The sequence below is a fragment of the Adelges cooleyi genome, unplaced genomic scaffold (genome assembly GCF_023614345.1).
Source record: "Adelges cooleyi isolate 19-005CV unplaced genomic scaffold, UGA_ACOO_1.1 ACOO_flye_CR_arks_rails_tigmint_CR_PRNA_307, whole genome shotgun sequence".
Classification (NCBI taxonomy): Eukaryota; Metazoa; Arthropoda; class Insecta; order Hemiptera; family Adelgidae; genus Adelges; species Adelges cooleyi.
The window spans coordinates 836,200-852,283 of record NW_026095978.1 but is presented as its reverse complement, the minus strand read 5'-3'; the positions used below and the strand labels follow the sequence as shown (position 1 = coordinate 852,283).

The window sequence follows — 16,084 nt, the reverse complement described above, 5'->3', positions numbered from 1 at the left end:
TAATAACTTAATTTTTTTTTATATTTAAAATATATTTATAATATAATTGGAATACATGAAAGCAAGTTATTTGAATCATTAAATTGTAGTTACCCTGTATATAAATAATATTCCAAGAGTATATGCGAAAAAATCGTGAGTATATTTTATTGAATACGTATTTTTTAATTTAAAATGTTTATCTTTATTTTGTACTTGAACTTTTTAAATTTGTTTTTCGATAACATAATATTTAACTTTTTTAACGCAACTACACAAAAAAAACATTAATATTAAAACCCAATTTTTTTACATAAAAAATACAAAAATCTGTTTCTCTCGTAACCTAGTAAAGTTTCCAAAGAAATTTTATATATTTACAGATTTTAAGTCGTACCGTACTAAGTAGACGAAATTTTGTCTGGTTTTTGGGTCTAAAACGCCAAAAAAAAACCCCGACCGGAGCAATCCCCTAAATATTACAATACTCTTAATGTATTACAATAATATATATGACAAATCTAAGTCATAAGCATAGTAAAAAAACTGTAATTACAAAAATAATGAAATATATTTCATATTTTACAAAAAATCCATATTGTTGGTGAACAAAAAAGGTTTGGCCGGGGGATTATAGACGGCAGCAAACGCCTAAATCGTATGTTCATAAGGCCCAAGCCATGTGAAACACCTGCATCCGACATCGTATGTTTCATGAGGCCCGAGCCTTATGGCTAGTTCGGTGTTAACTGCCATCACACCCCCTGGCCAATACTGAATGCAAACTCGTATATATACCTTGCCAATGTCGAGAAACGAACACACGGTAGTAGATGTCATAATTTTGTCATCATTTTGCGTTTCTTTAATAAACCGTAAAACTTGGCTTGAAAAGAAATCGCAATTAGATTGAAACCATGTAAATGCTACACTTTCCGCAAAAAAACACGATTGATCATCGCCGCTTTTATGTGATAAATTTGAAAAACTGTAGTGGTCTCAAACGAGCTGAGAGGAAAACCCCAAGCGACGAATTATCAGAGGCTCCGAAACAGCAGTATTTTTCCATTGCTGTATACAATTCCATAAAAGTAAAAGCAGATTGTGTGGCGTCCTCTGGTTGACAATATATGTACAACTAAATCACACGAGACACTGAAATGTGGCGCTGTAAGCAACGAAATCGGTAAACACGAAAATGGCCAAAACCACACTGTTTTTACAAACAACGTCCGACCGTTAATTTAGCAAATACAAATAAATAGAAAAACTTGTACATTTCATAACCAATGCACTAAGGCTTAGAATACTTTTTAAATTTACTGCCTGTCTCCTGTGTTAGTTCTTTCATTTAATTATCTTATATTTAAATTACTTTTACTTATAATAATAATTTTAATATCCAACACAAAAATTGTAAGACTACTATCAAATATAATGACTAATCAAATATTCCCGATATAATATCTGTAAATCATAGACCTATAAAAAAATATAACATTATTAACATTCTAATATTTAAGTACGTTGTCGAATTATTTTCAAATTTAGCATTAAAAAATACATTTTCGAGTGTTTTTTTATTTAAGTTATGTTCAAATTAGTTTTTACTATTGAAATTTATAAAAAAGAACTAAAAAGTCTGGTTAGGTTAGGTCTTATCTTGTCCTTGGACTCGTTTTCGCTCATTCTCAGCTCTGTGTTTTGCCTAGCTATCGTAAATCGCAAGGAGATTAAAGATCAGTAATAATCAATATTCAGGAACCAGCAGGCTAAAGCACGTTCCATGTTTTATAAATTAGGCAATTGGGTTTTATGTAGACTCTAACTTTTTTTTTGCTATCCAATTATATTACTCCGTTATAATACGTGGTATCGGCCGCATAACATACACAAATAACAATCGTGCATTTTATACAAATATTATATATTATGTTGGTATCACTCGGGTGGCTGTTTGTCAAGGCGCTCCGTGGCGTGCTTCCTGAAAAACTGCTCTCGTCAGCTCTTTTGCGCATATTAATTTTTCTATCACATAATAAATTATGTGACTTATCGTATCCTCCCTGCACAAGACTACATAGTAAATTTTAAGTACATTATTGCTGGTCCCACGATATCTTCTAAACCGCCTATAACTGGTTTGAACATACTAGGTATCCACAGATTTGCATCGACGCCTTTATTTAAAAGTGATTAAATCACTTTCAGTTTTAATAAAATCTGTAGACCTGTGACCTCTCCGTCCCCACTATGCCCCGACTCCACTGTACTGGCTTTTTTTATATACATGAACAATTCATTCCGATACTCATGAAAATGCACACAAATTATACAATGTTAAATAACTTATTTTTTTTTTAGGGCACCAATATACTTAAATAAACCAGTAACCAATAAATAAACAAGTTCGATAGTTAATACACTTTAATATAGCCAAAAGCGTATGAATAAATGAACAATGTACGGTTGTGTTCATCGAAATCGCTCCATATATGTAGATTCTCTGAGCTTGATCAACAATTGGATCGTTTTGAAATAGATATCAGCAAATATATTTTTCATCAATCCGATCAACAATTCGGCACACAGGATGGTCGTTCTAGTGAGAAACTTAACTATACCTATATACTTTGTTTTGACACTACATTTTGTATGTTTATTCAAATTAATATTATTATTATTTGTGCACTTACAACCAACCGATTTATAATAATTTCAAATTAGGTTAAATTATTTTTGTTAGATGAAAATAATATGTATAAGTGAAATTAAATGATGGAATTACTTACTAAAGAAAAGATTATAAAATTTAAAAACCATCTTCGGTAATTACTTGTAAAGATTTTTCAACTTATTTTTGTCAAACCCTAACATAATAATTAAGTTCGTAAAAGGTGTAAAACACTGTTATAATACAATTTAAAGAAATGTAAAATATTGTAAATTTAAGCGCTTACTATTCTTATATAATTAATAATTATTTATTATTTATTGTTTTAGCATTTAAGCGGACGACTTCGTAGATCAATTTGCACGTCAAGACATGATATGGTATGGTGTTCGGTGTAGTCTGTCGATTATGTAACATTATAAAACGTACGTATTTGTATAAAATAAAAAATACCTATTGAATATTTTTTGTGCGTAGCGTTCAGAATTCAAACCGTTTTTTTGGCGGCAGTTTGGCGTCTGGTCGTTTTTCCTTCCATGACCAAACGAAGGCAGTTAACCTCAATCTACGGTGTCTACCGTGTTTGCGTTCACCCGGTGGCCTCGGCTGGTTGTATAATATTATATGCTGATGTTCCTTGGCCGCTCGCCGTTGTATCGTGCATTGCCTATAACTGATATGCATACAGCACAATAGGTACGCGTTAGCGGTGTCGTTTTTGTTGTCACTGAACGTCCGGTTGAAATTTCGCAAACGGCCACTGTCCTAGTGCATTTAATTAACAAACCGAAAACGCGCATCGTTCCAATTATGGCCCAGAGCAGACAGTCCCGGCTGTTGCCGGATGATTTGTCTCACGTCGAGTTCGAGACCAGCGAAGATGTCGAAGTGTTGTCGTCGTTCGACTCGATGCATTTGCGGGAGGACTTGATCCGAGGCATCTATTCGTACGGTAAGTATCCAAAGCACAGGTTAAAGTAGATGCATTTTTATCTAAACAAACACCAACGACGGCTTTTGTTCGACACAGGTTTCGAACGTCCGTCGGCCATCCAGCAGCGAGCCATCAAGCCGATGATTAAAGGAAGAGACGTTATCGCACAAGCGCAGTCGGGTACGGGTAAGACAGCAACGTTCTCCATTGCAATGTTACAGTCGATCGACACTCAACTCAGGGACACGCAAGTCCTATGCTTGTCGCCGACCCGTGAGCTCGCTGTACAAATTCAAAAAGTAATTAGCCCTCGTCGTATATACTGTTACAAATTACGTTAATTAAATCAATACCATTTTGTTGACTTATCGACGCACAAACGATTAGCACGGAAATAATTTCTATTGTTTTCGTAAACATTATGTAAAAAAAAACAGCTTTGTTGCGTTATTAATGAATTACAAAATAAAAAAATTTCCACAATTAAACGATTAACGGCTATAGATATGACAAGTCAATTACTTGACAAAAATGGTATTAAAATAATTTCCATTTCGATAATTTTGTTTATAAACAAACTTTTTTTTACATACAAAAAAATATCTATTAAGAGATCATTTTTGATTAACAGTGGTAATTATAAAAATACCTTTCTATTTGTTGCAATGGGTGTAATTTTTTTTATTTAAGCATAGGAAATTTTTTTATTATAGGTTATGTACAGTTTATCTGGAAGAATTGTCTGTTTTGGTCAATTTTAATATTTATAATCAACTTTTCATAAGCTCATAATATCAGTTTTTCTAATTATTCACAATACTAGTTAAACTGTTTTCTATTTCATCTTTTGACATGGAAATTTTATTTAAGAGTGGATGGAACTTTTTTTCAATCAATATAGCCCACCATCTCTTTACTTTTGTTGATGATACAATTTTCATGCGTTATAATGCAGCCGTTGAAGTTTTCCAAATTACCTTTTTTTCATGATTTTTTGGTTTTGTACTGATTACAAATTCCTTTTTTAGGTTGTATTGGCATTAGGTGACTACTTGAATATACAATGTCACGCATGCATCGGTGGAACAAATCTTGGAGAAGATTTAAGGAAGTTAGATTTTGGTCAACACATTGTTTCTGGAACACCAGGCCGTGTCTTTGGTTTGTTTTGATTTACTTAAATTTTAAAATTATATTGTATTTAAACAATTCATTAACATTATTGCATTGCAATTTTTCTGTAGATATGATAAGACGTAAAACTCTGCGTACACGTAATATCAAAACGCTAGTACTCGATGAAGCTGATGAAATGTTAAACAAAGGATTTAAAGAACAGATATATGATGTGTACCGTTTCTTACCTCCCGCAACACAAGTACGATTTATTCATTTGCTTTAATTGTTATTGCTTTAATTATAATTGTATATGGTTTTTTTTTCTTAGGTCATTCTTATATCTGCTACTTTACCCCACGAAATTCTGGAGATGACAAATAAATTCATGACTGATCCAATAAGAATATTGGTAAAACGGTATGTGCAAAAAATGTTTACTGTTTAAATAGAATACTAATGGGTTTTTTTTTTTTTTTTCAATAATTTTGTTTAGTGATGAGTTGACACTTGAAGGTATCAAACAATTCTTCGTAGCCGTTGAACGTGAAGAATGGAAATTTGATACTTTGTGTGATTTATACGACACACTTACCATAACACAGGCAGTTATTTTCTGCAGTACAAAAAGGAAGGTCAGTCGGATATATTTTTTTTTTTATATGCTTTACTTAACTCATAGTTTCTCGAGACTAAGGTGCTCAGTTAAAAATGAGTAATTTAAATATATTATCATTTTTTAAAACAAACTTTTCTATGTCAATATATTATTAATTTATCCAATATATCTCAGTTAAAAATTCTCAATATTACAAAAATAATTTTCAATGTATTAAAATACTGCTTACGATATGTTGATTAATAATATTAAAACAGATTTACAATATTAATTAAATATCGACAACATATTGTAACCAATATTTGCGAAGATTACATTTCTCACTAAAAAAATCATAATAGTAATAGTAATTATAAAATAAATTACAAAATGTTTGTTAAAACTGTTGTAAACGACTTGTGTAACATCTTAAACAAAAAGAAATTAAATTTCATAAATTCAATTAAAATTGTATATTCTCACTAAATATTTTTTTAAACTGTATAAATTTTTTTACAAATAAAATAATTATTAATTACTCTGCTAGTTGAATTATTCTTTGTTCAATTTGTTTTTTTGTACTTTTGTTCACAAATTGTTTCTTTTCTTTTTCAAAAATTAAATATGTAATTTCAATCTTACTAAAATTAAATTTGATATTTGTTTAAAATAAAATAAATTTAATTTTAAACAAATATAAACTACTGGCGCTTACAATATTTAGATAATTTTATAAACACCAATTATAACGTTTAAAATTGTATGGTAAAACGTTAAAAAATAAATGTGTGAATATTTTATTAAAATGGTTCAATAAATGTAAATTCGTTATTTTTAGGTTGATTGGTTGACTGAAAAAATGAGGGAATCCAATTTTACTGTCAGCTCGATGCACGGAGATATGCCTCAAAAAGAAAGAGATGCCATCATGAAGGAATTCCGTGGAGGCCAAACGTAATTAATATTTATTTTATTTTTATCAGTCATAACTTTTTGTCGAAAAACAAAGTAGAAATTTAACTTGACTATTATGTTACACACAGGAGAGTTTTGATTACAACAGATATTTGGGCACGCGGAATTGACGTACAACAGGTCTCGTTAGTCATCAACTACGATTTACCCAACAACCGTGAGTTGTACATTCACAGGATTGGTCGTTCTGGTAGATTCGGCCGTAAGGGTGTTGCTATTAACTTTGTTAAAAGTGACGATATCAGAATATTACGTGACATTGAACAGTATTATTCCACACAAATTGATGAAATGCCAATGAACGGTAAGAGCATAGTTACCAAAATTGTTAAGGAACTGGCTACTGTAATCAAAATCTTACATTTTACAACAAAAAAAACCATACTTAATGTTTCGATTAAACAAAAATTAAATTATACATTTTTATTTTGTTCTAGTTGCTGATTTAATATGAACACTCACGCCGAAGATGAAAATATTATTACTTTACACTTTGACAATTTTTTTTTTCTTTAGTATGTAATTTGATAAGCTATAAACTATGTATCCTAAATTAGTAACATTATAATATACATAAACATTTTTAATATCTCATTGATTGGTATGACGTACAAAATGCTAACAAAATTATCACTAAGTCTCGACGATAATATTAATACATGCACCGCAATAGTATTCGAGGTGGTGTTGCCTGTGCTCCCGTTTTTAATCTTTTGTAATTTCTTTATTATTATATTTCACTGCCCATAAATATGTTTTATTTTTAATCAAGCAATCAAATGTATACATCTACAAAGATACAATTGATTTTTTTTTTTTAAATTATATTCTTAGCTACCAGTTTTTAGTTTTTTAATTTCATTTATTTACAATGAAAATATGTAAAAACAGTGTGTGTGGACAGTCTTGAACGCACAACCTTAATAATCAAACACCTTTATTTGTTCCTGAAAACAAATGTATTATTTTAAACATTTTCAAACGTTCTAATGATGCAATCTTAAAACATATACTACAGAATTACATTTTACCATTGTATTCTCGTTTAAAATTCTAACGTAAATGTTATTAAATTTGTGTCAAGTAAAATATCCTCTACCGTATGTTCACATCCCCGTTCTTGTCTGACACAAAGGAGCAAATAGATGGCGTTTCATGCTTTTCCAAAATTTCAACCAATAATCATACGCGGACATCGCCAATAAAAAGTGAATTATTGTAAGGAAAACAACGATTCCACAAAATAGACACATTTTACAATTAAACTTTGTAGATTAAGCGAAGCAAGTGTTGTTAAATTAAAACAATTCAAACATTTGTGTTGCTATTTAATTAGTGTTTGTAGATTTTATGTGTAAAATCTAAAAAATTATAATAGCCATTAAATAAAAATGTATAATAGGTACTGATAAATCAAGTGTTATCGTTTTCCTTATGCAATACTTGCATTATAAACGCGTGACAGGGTATTTTTTTATTTTATGGGTAATCGCCATTAGCAAAGACTTGAGAAATATGTTTTTGTTTTATGTTTCTAAATTGAAAGATCAAATATAGTAATAAATGTAAATTTATCAATGGTAAAGTTACATTGGGAACTAAAATTGGGAAATTAATGATTCATATAACTTTGTAAAGTTAAGTTTAATATTATAAGAAAAAGTGAAATACTAACAACTTAATATTAACTTATGAATTAGCTCAAGTTTTTTGAAACCATGGAGGTATTACATCTTTATAATATATTTGCTAGAGTAAAAAGGCAATTCTATAATAATAATACTGGTTTCTTTGATTGAAAATGTTGTCATTAAAGCACAAAAGCATAATGATAGTGCATTATGCTTTTGGATACAATTTCTGTTTTACCACATAAACAAAACAATTTAACGGTTCATTCAACATACCTATATCGTGCATCGTTACACAAAAACAATAAGATAAAAGCCAGGTCTACAGAAGTTATAAAAAATGATAAAATTCATCGAGCTACATTGTGTGCAAAATATTTCTTTTTCACCAAAGTAAAACGTTAACTTCCTCTAGAGTGCACCTAAGATACTTTAGGTACATTTAGACTACACATTTCAATTTGAAGATTTAAGAGTACATTTTCAGACGATAAACTAATTTCCTAACCAATAAAAATAAACATGTTTATTTAGTTGAAGGAAAAGAATTGACATAAAAGTTAGTGTTGTAGAAAATACATTTTGAATTGCGTTTAAACTACATATATTAATTCTTAAGAGAAAAACAATTCCAATTTTTGAACACTTATCAAACTATAATGTTTGTGCCTATTATTTCGTTTTTTTTTATTGGTTATTCTTTGTTGCAAATATTTTCTATGAGAATACAACATTATTTATTATATATATATATATATATATAATATATATAAACATACAAAACTTAATTAATAAAATAATATAAAGCGAGCTGCCCATTAATTTGCGTTTCCAATACAACACAACATACATATAATTAATTGAATGACATAATTTTTTTGTAGACAAAAAATAACAAATGAATACACAATAATAAAACAATTGAATATTGACATTTTTTAAGTTGAACACTAGTAAATACAATCGATTCAAGTAGACAATCTGTTTTACAGACAATTTGTCATCTAATTTTACACATTTTTTAGCAGACTTTATCCTTTTTACACATAACTGTATTGTTAGTTGAGTATTGAGTTAACTGTTTGAGTTCAGACAAGCGATAAAATAATAAGAAATATCCAGCAACTAATATCGACAAAACAAAAAATTAAATAATAATAATAATATTTATAATATACTAATATAAAAAACAAGTAACTTATAGATTAATTACATTAAACAACAAGTAACAAGTAAAAAAAAAGATTATAACAAATAAATATTCAAAGTAAAAATATATCAACAAAACTTATCGAATAAGAGTTATTGGAAAGTTTTCTGTTACTAAATGTTCATCTTCAAAAACGATTGAGATATTTACTTCAAATTCTGCAAACAGGCAACAAACAGAAAATTATCTAAATGAATTGAACAATTTTACTTTTTATGCTATATAAAAGCGTAGGTACGTTAAACTGAGTACATTCTAATTTATCTACAGATACATAAGGTACAAATCCGTACCATGAATTTTAAAATCGAAACTCTACGCTTACCTATTTTAAAATTAGCCGTTTTAGTCGTTGAACATGAAAACAACCGTGGAAATATCATAAAAATCGGTAGAGAAATTCCTGTTGCCACATTACCTTCTGCTATTTGAATGTTTTGAATTTCTGTACCTTTACAAAATCAAACGACCGACGAGTTCAATGATTTTATTTAGGGTTAAAATCCAACTACGTTTATCGACACAACGAAAAATTGAAAAATCGCAATACAACACTTACAATCTTTAGAGAAACCTTCTGCACATCCACAAGTCTCCACGCGAACCAACTGTACGTCTATTGATTTAATTGGCACATCAGAGTGTTCTATTTTCAACTGAAATACAACAAATAAAAAATAAACAAATATTTCAGCTGAGGAACTTGCGCAGGATGCTCACTTCTCCTTTGAACGGCTGCGTGATCGAACAAATAACTGTGTCTATCATTCCAATAATATGAAATTTCGGTATATTAGCACAGTCATTAACGTTAGTCAAAGTATTTTGATTGATTACAAACTTATCCACTTTGTTAGCTATAGCGTCGGAATGTGACTGTTAACATATAAACACATTTTATTTCAAACAACTATTACAGATCGCTTTTAAGCACATAGGTACCCTATGTTCGACAATGAACTCGAGTGATTTATGAATGTCTTTGTTCAAAAAGTTTCTCTTAATCACAGCCTTCAGTAAGTATTGAATGTTGATGAAAACGCCATGGTATGATTCGTACAGTACTTTGTTCAGAAGCGGCTTGACGGGAGCTTCAAATGAAAATTCGGTAAGTCCCCCAGGCAAACGGCCCGATTGAGCGACATCCAGCGTGCACATCATTAGCTGTATGGGCTTCACAAAAACAGCAGTGGTTATAGGCATGAAAGATAAAAAATATCGTCTGGTTTAAAACCAATAATACCTTGACCGCATTGTAGAACGCATCGAACGTGCCAATATTCTGAGTACTGATCTGTAAATCCACAACACCTTCGATGGACAAAAAAATGCCTTCGTGTTTGATTTCTGTCGGCGAATGAATACTTAAAATGCCACAAATCGTTTCCTATAATAGTTCACAGGTTCACGGATTCAATATCATGCCAATATTACTATACTAATTATTAGTGTTCTTATTATTATAATATATATTATATTAGTATTTTCAAAATTGTCTCAACTCACTCCTTCGTGATATATTTTATTCGGTCTCTTGAGCACAATATCTAAATTTATTGCCATATTGCTTGGACAGCCAATTATTTTAAAACCGATCGTTATACTTAAATTATATTTTGTTATTTGCTTTTCAATTTTCAAGTCTATAAACTTTAGTCGGCTAAATAAATTTATTTTGGCCAACAACCGTGAGACGCTGATATGAGATAAGAGATAACGTTGAAAATACAGACAAGATAAAGTTTTATCTTATCTGTGGTTGAAACGGTTACACCTCAAAGAGCCACTCGACACGGAGCCACTCGACAAACAACCACCGAAAATCGACACGGAGCCACTCGACAAGCAGCCACTCGAAGGGGTACCAACATATACAATATTTATAAAAAATGCACGATTATTATTCGTGTATGTTGTGCGGCTAGTATTGTTTATTTAAAGGGGAAAACTTGTACATTTCATAATTAATGCAATAAGGCTTCAACTATTTTTAATTCACTGTGTGACCTGTCTCCTGTTTTGAGTTTTTTTATTTAAGTTATAATCAAATCAGTTTCTATTATTGAAATTTATATAAAAAAAAAACTGAAAGTATATGAAACAATATTTACAATATTATATTATAATGATAATTTACCAACAATAAATTGTCTCTTGAGTTTGTAAAAAAAAATATTTTTCAAAACATACTTACACGTTTTATAGTAAGTAAAGCAGAATGTTCATTGATCAAATTTCAATGAAATTATACTTTTTTTTTAAATTATTTAATACCGATGTATTATACCTATCTATTTAAAACAATACATCGTGAATACCTCATACGAAACTATTCGATACCCGACAATAAAATTAAACACATTTACTTAAATACTTTACAACTTCCAATAGGCAATAACACAATAATAAATTATAGTTAAATATTATTTAATTTTGTATTATATATTTTCATATCTGTGTATTAGTTATCATGTTATATATATGCCGAAAATAATAATTCCGAAAAAATTTAGAACCAAAACATATATTAACCGAAAATATAATAGCCGAAAAATATTTAAGTCGAAAATAATATTTATTAAAACTATTTAGGTCGAAAATAATGTCATCGAACGTATTTTAGCTGACACTTATTATTTGAACAGAACCTTATAAGTTATAAATTATAATAGTATACAAAAACACTGTTACGCGCGCCGTGTGACCGCGTTGTCTACTGTCTACGCTATTTTTATAACATCTGTGATAAGTTCCATTTGTTATTGAAATATACAGCTATTTTTTATTTTGTGGTTGACATTTTTTTTCCATATATACTACCAATGCTTAATTGTTAGTATTTGTTTATACTTAGCTACACAATAGTAAATTCAAACAGGGACAACCTATGGTAGACTGGCGCCTTACCGATGCTGAATAAAATGTTTATATATTATTAAGCCGGCAGTAGTTTTTTGGGGTCTAAAATAACCGGTATGGTTCTTTTGGATCTAGATATGATACACTCATCTGACTTATCACTAATGTCCAGCTAATATATAAAATAGATCACTCCAGTTTATGTGTAAACAAGGTCAGATACAAGGGGAAGGCTGGAGTTAATAGTTAATAGTTTATAATACAATCTATATTAAAATAAATATAAACCAAGTCAAACTATAACGAATTTATGAGTAGTAAATTCACATGACTTCTTAAAAACAATCCAAATTAACTCAGGTGCTATAATATAATATACATAATATTATCATTGATTATCATTAATCAAAGATATTATGTATAAATGCACAAACAACAAAAAAGTTCAAATATATTAAATTTATATTTATAAACACAGATTTCCTTATTTCACACTATTATAATATACAAGTTAAAAGTTAGCTATAACTTAAATTTAAGTGTCATGTGTATTGGCGTTGTCGATTGCATTATCTAGATGTTTTTATACATGTGCATAGAGTACACAAGGGTTTCACAAAATTATTGATACTTAGTGTGTGATATTATAATTAACGTGAAGTGGGTCTCATACGGTTAAAAAGTTATTAACGAAACGTTAATATTACTAAGTTTACTATGGTCAAGTTTATACAAACTAACGGATGGTTACCAACTGCGGCCATCCATCACTGATGTTAAATAATTATGAGATTCGAGCTATCAAAAAAAAAATATAATGGTTCAACACGTTGGCGGTGGCAGGTACTTAACAAAAGACTGCAAGGAAATAGTTTTTACTAAAAAAATTGATGATTTTACTGTTTTATCTATTTTTAATGTTATAATTATTAAAATTTATTTTATTATTGACCACGATTTAATAAAAAAAAATTGTTTGGCTTAAGTATTCTAACAGCCTTGACAAAAATGTATTTTCTAAAATGATTATGTACATGTTTATTTTTAAAAGTTATTATCAGCAGTAATAAACATATAATATTAATCATTTGTTGAATAAAAACTAATAGTGTACATATTATGAACACAACGGATTTCATACAAGTTATTTTAATATTAAAGTTAGAAACAATTGTACATTATTAAAGAAAAATACTAAATTAATATAATCAAGTTTATAAAAAATGTTTACTAAATTATTTCCACTTGGCTTATAGTTTTTAAATTTTGAACATAGTTGGAAAAATAACAAAATATAGTTAGAACATTACAAATAATTATGGTATAAATCTACTTTACCGGGCACCCTTTTTTTCGATTATTTTTTTAAATCGACAGTACTTTTAATGTTGATTACGAATATGTAAAAAATTTGCACCGCTCGCACTTAGTTTGGAAGTTACAGACTTTTAAAGTTCGCCGAAATCGACATACGTGCGCGCCCGGCACTGCACGTCTACCCGCGCCCGCTGGGTACTTCGTCCGTCGATCGCCGCTCAATTATCATCGGATTCCTCGTCTACCTGCCTCCCGCCCGTCGTGGTCCTTTTTTTTTTTGCATCATAATTTCATCACGCTAATATTTGACTTGGTTGGGATTTTGCTATAGCGAACAATGAACAATTTTTGGCTCGCCCGATGCACATTGTTGAGACTTGAGGATGACTTAGTAGTAAATATTAATGTTTTATCGCGCCCCGCTAATATTATAAAGTATTACGGGCTATTATAAAGCAATACATGTTAATCATTTTTTATAATTTGGTTATTCATTTATATTTTATGATTCTACATATATTAACACAAAATAAATATATAATGCTGTTTTTCTACAAACTCTGATGAAAATTGTGAGGGACACACACACATACATTCATTTATATATATATATATATATATATATATAGATAATAAAAATAGAAATAATTAATCAGATAAAAAAATCAAATTTATATAGATGGCCTATAGCATAAGCCAAATGGGTGGAAAATATACACATTTGCCAATTAGCTAAAAATGTACTTTTTTTGGATTTTTATATCGGTATTTATCTAATTCTAACCCTCTGCTTTGAGTTTTTAATAATTAGTTCTAAGTCAATAAAAAGTAAAAACCTTTATCAAATACTTTTTAGTTGTATATATAATATATACATGGATCGTTCATTCCGATACTCATGAAAATGCACACAAATTAAACAATGTTCAATAATTTCATTTGTTTTATATTTAAAATATATTTGTAATTTAATTGGAATACATGAAAGCAAGTTAAAATATTATTCAATTAATATCGTTGCAATATACATAATTTTTTTACCTATGTATTATATTAATAAATGAGTATCAATAATATAAAAATGTATAATTATTTATAATAATAGAGTAAAAGTATTTAGAAACAATAATTATTATTAATAGCATGAGTTAACAATAAATCCTGTTGAGTAAATTGAAATGTTTACAATGAACATAGTAACAATGTCTACTATACAATAGGGGTTTTAATAAAAATATAATATTTTCTACAAAGTTACTGTTTTTATTTTTATTGATATACAATTTGGAAATTACATTTTTTGCTATTACTCCGTTATAATATGTGGTGTCGGCCGCACAACATACACAAATAATAATCGTACATTTTACATAAATATTGTACATGTTGGTATCTCTTCGGGTGGCTGTTTGTCGAGTGGCTCCGTGTCGTGCTCCCGTTGAAACCATTATCCACGTTATGGGAACACGTCACAGAGCCACACGACAAACAGCCACCCGAAGGGATACCAACATGTGTAATATTTATATAAAATGCACAATTTATTATTATTTATTTTTAAATAATAATTTTTTTTGATAAATCACACTATTAATAATAATTATTATGTTTCTAAATAATTTTACTTGTTATTATAAATAATTATACATTTTTATATTATTGATACATAGTACATGTTTACAAAATATGGTGTATTTTTACACGAGTAACCTACATATTTTTTTAGTTTAATACGAAAACATGTTATTATTTGAACAATACACGCGCACGATATTTTCGACAATAAGATCAAGGTAAACAATTGTTACTATCCACACATACATGATATTTTTCTGCTTATTACTAAAACTTAAAATGTACTTAGACTAAGATGATTATTGCCCCTCGGAATTTTCAATCTCAATTCACCCCAAACGTGTTCCATCAATACGCCGAATTTGAATTTTTATAAAGATTTGAATTCCTGACGAGTCTTTTACCGAGCGATCTCTCCATTCTATAGTGACTTTTATTAACAACTTACAAAAACTGCATGCATTTTTGTAACCGTTTATAAGCTAATAATTTGTAAAAATAAGAAGCTCTACAAAAAGACTATAGTAATAATTAAAGGTAAATTTTTGGAACAATAAAAACCTATCCGAATAACTAATCAAACAATTTGAACAAACGTCTCCTGATAGTTTAGCTTCGAGAAGGGGAAGGCCACAAGACATTAACATGTAGCATTATATTATCTTCAAGGGAAAGAATAAAGATGACACTTTTTTTGTTTTTTTATTTTGTACTTTTAAAGTCTATTTTAAATTTGTTTAATGTAACCAAACAAAATCCACTTTGACCAGAGGCCTCCATGCCTGTGTATATTCTATCGAAAACCACTGTTTTTTATTTAACCGTACTCTGGATCGTGTAAAACTACAATAATTTTGATAGCTGGTACCCATTTTTCAATAATTATTTGATGCATATTTTGTTGTACATTTTGAATTCAAGTTTTAAATTGTATTGTAAAGATTTTTATTATTCACAAAACCTTTTACCGCTCTATTTTATTGCGATTTTGATTAATATCTAATTACAAGTGTACGCATCTTTGTAATCAATAAGCTAATTATTAATTGAAAACAAAATGTATACACTGAAATTAGCTTTCAAAATACTACAACGAGAAAAACTTTGTAAGAAAACTTGCTTTAAAAATATAAGTTTTGAATTTGGTATTATAAAACCTTAAACTGTATAACCTTGTAGTTAATAAGGTTATATTATAGTCAGAAGATAGGATTAT

The 16,084-nt window shown here is 29.1% G+C and overlaps 2 protein-coding genes across 2 annotated transcripts; one reads left to right on the top strand and one right to left on the bottom strand.

The window, feature by feature from the left end:
* Positions 1-3,300: 3,300 nt before the first annotated feature.
* Positions 3,301-7,689, top strand: LOC126839670 (eukaryotic initiation factor 4A-III). The gene is made up of 9 exons (XM_050575080.1): positions 3,301-3,605; positions 3,684-3,886; positions 4,616-4,748; positions 4,832-4,965; positions 5,035-5,123; positions 5,200-5,338; positions 6,140-6,255; positions 6,345-6,580; positions 6,714-7,689. Exons 1-9 carry the CDS (start codon positions 3,464-3,466, stop codon positions 6,728-6,730), a joined length of 1,209 nt encoding a protein of 402 aa, XP_050431037.1. The 5' UTR covers positions 3,301-3,463; the 3' UTR covers positions 6,731-7,689.
* A 1,028-nt stretch (positions 7,690-8,717) lies between these two features.
* On the bottom strand, positions 8,718-10,828 carry LOC126839669 (vacuolar protein sorting-associated protein 26C). Its single transcript, XM_050575079.1, has 7 exons — positions 10,624-10,828; positions 10,361-10,504; positions 10,060-10,290; positions 9,838-9,993; positions 9,677-9,773; positions 9,443-9,568; positions 8,718-9,275 (listed from the first exon to the last, which is right to left on the bottom strand). Exons 1-7 carry the CDS (start codon positions 10,678-10,680, stop codon positions 9,196-9,198), a joined length of 891 nt encoding a protein of 296 aa, XP_050431036.1. The 5' UTR covers positions 10,681-10,828; the 3' UTR covers positions 8,718-9,195.
* Positions 10,829-16,084: the final 5,256 nt, after the last annotated feature.

What these genes read in the sequence shown, in the direction of transcription:
- LOC126839670 (XM_050575080.1), top strand. Translation starts at nt 3,464, where the DNA reads ATGGCCCAGAGCAGACAGTCCCGGCTGTTGCCGGATGATTTGTCTCAC. An exon ending in TCGCTGTACAAATTCAAAAA is followed by an intron (nt 3,887 to 4,615) that starts GTAATTAGCCCT and finishes TTCCTTTTTTAG; the next exon opens with GTTGTATTGGCATTAGGTGA. An exon ending in AACACCAGGCCGTGTCTTTG is followed by an intron (nt 4,749 to 4,831) that starts GTTTGTTTTGAT and finishes ATTTTTCTGTAG; the next exon opens with ATATGATAAGACGTAAAACT.
- LOC126839669 (XM_050575079.1), bottom strand. Translation starts at nt 10,680, where the DNA reads ATGGCAATAAATTTAGATATTGTGCTCAAGAGACCGAATAAAATATAT. An exon ending in AGTTCATTGTCGAACATAGG is followed by an intron (nt 9,994 to 10,059) that starts GTACCTATGTGC and finishes ATATGTTAACAG; the next exon opens with TCACATTCCGACGCTATAGC. An exon ending in CGCAGCCGTTCAAAGGAGAA is followed by an intron (nt 9,774 to 9,837) that starts GTGAGCATCCTG and finishes GTTGTATTTCAG; the next exon opens with TTGAAAATAGAACACTCTGA.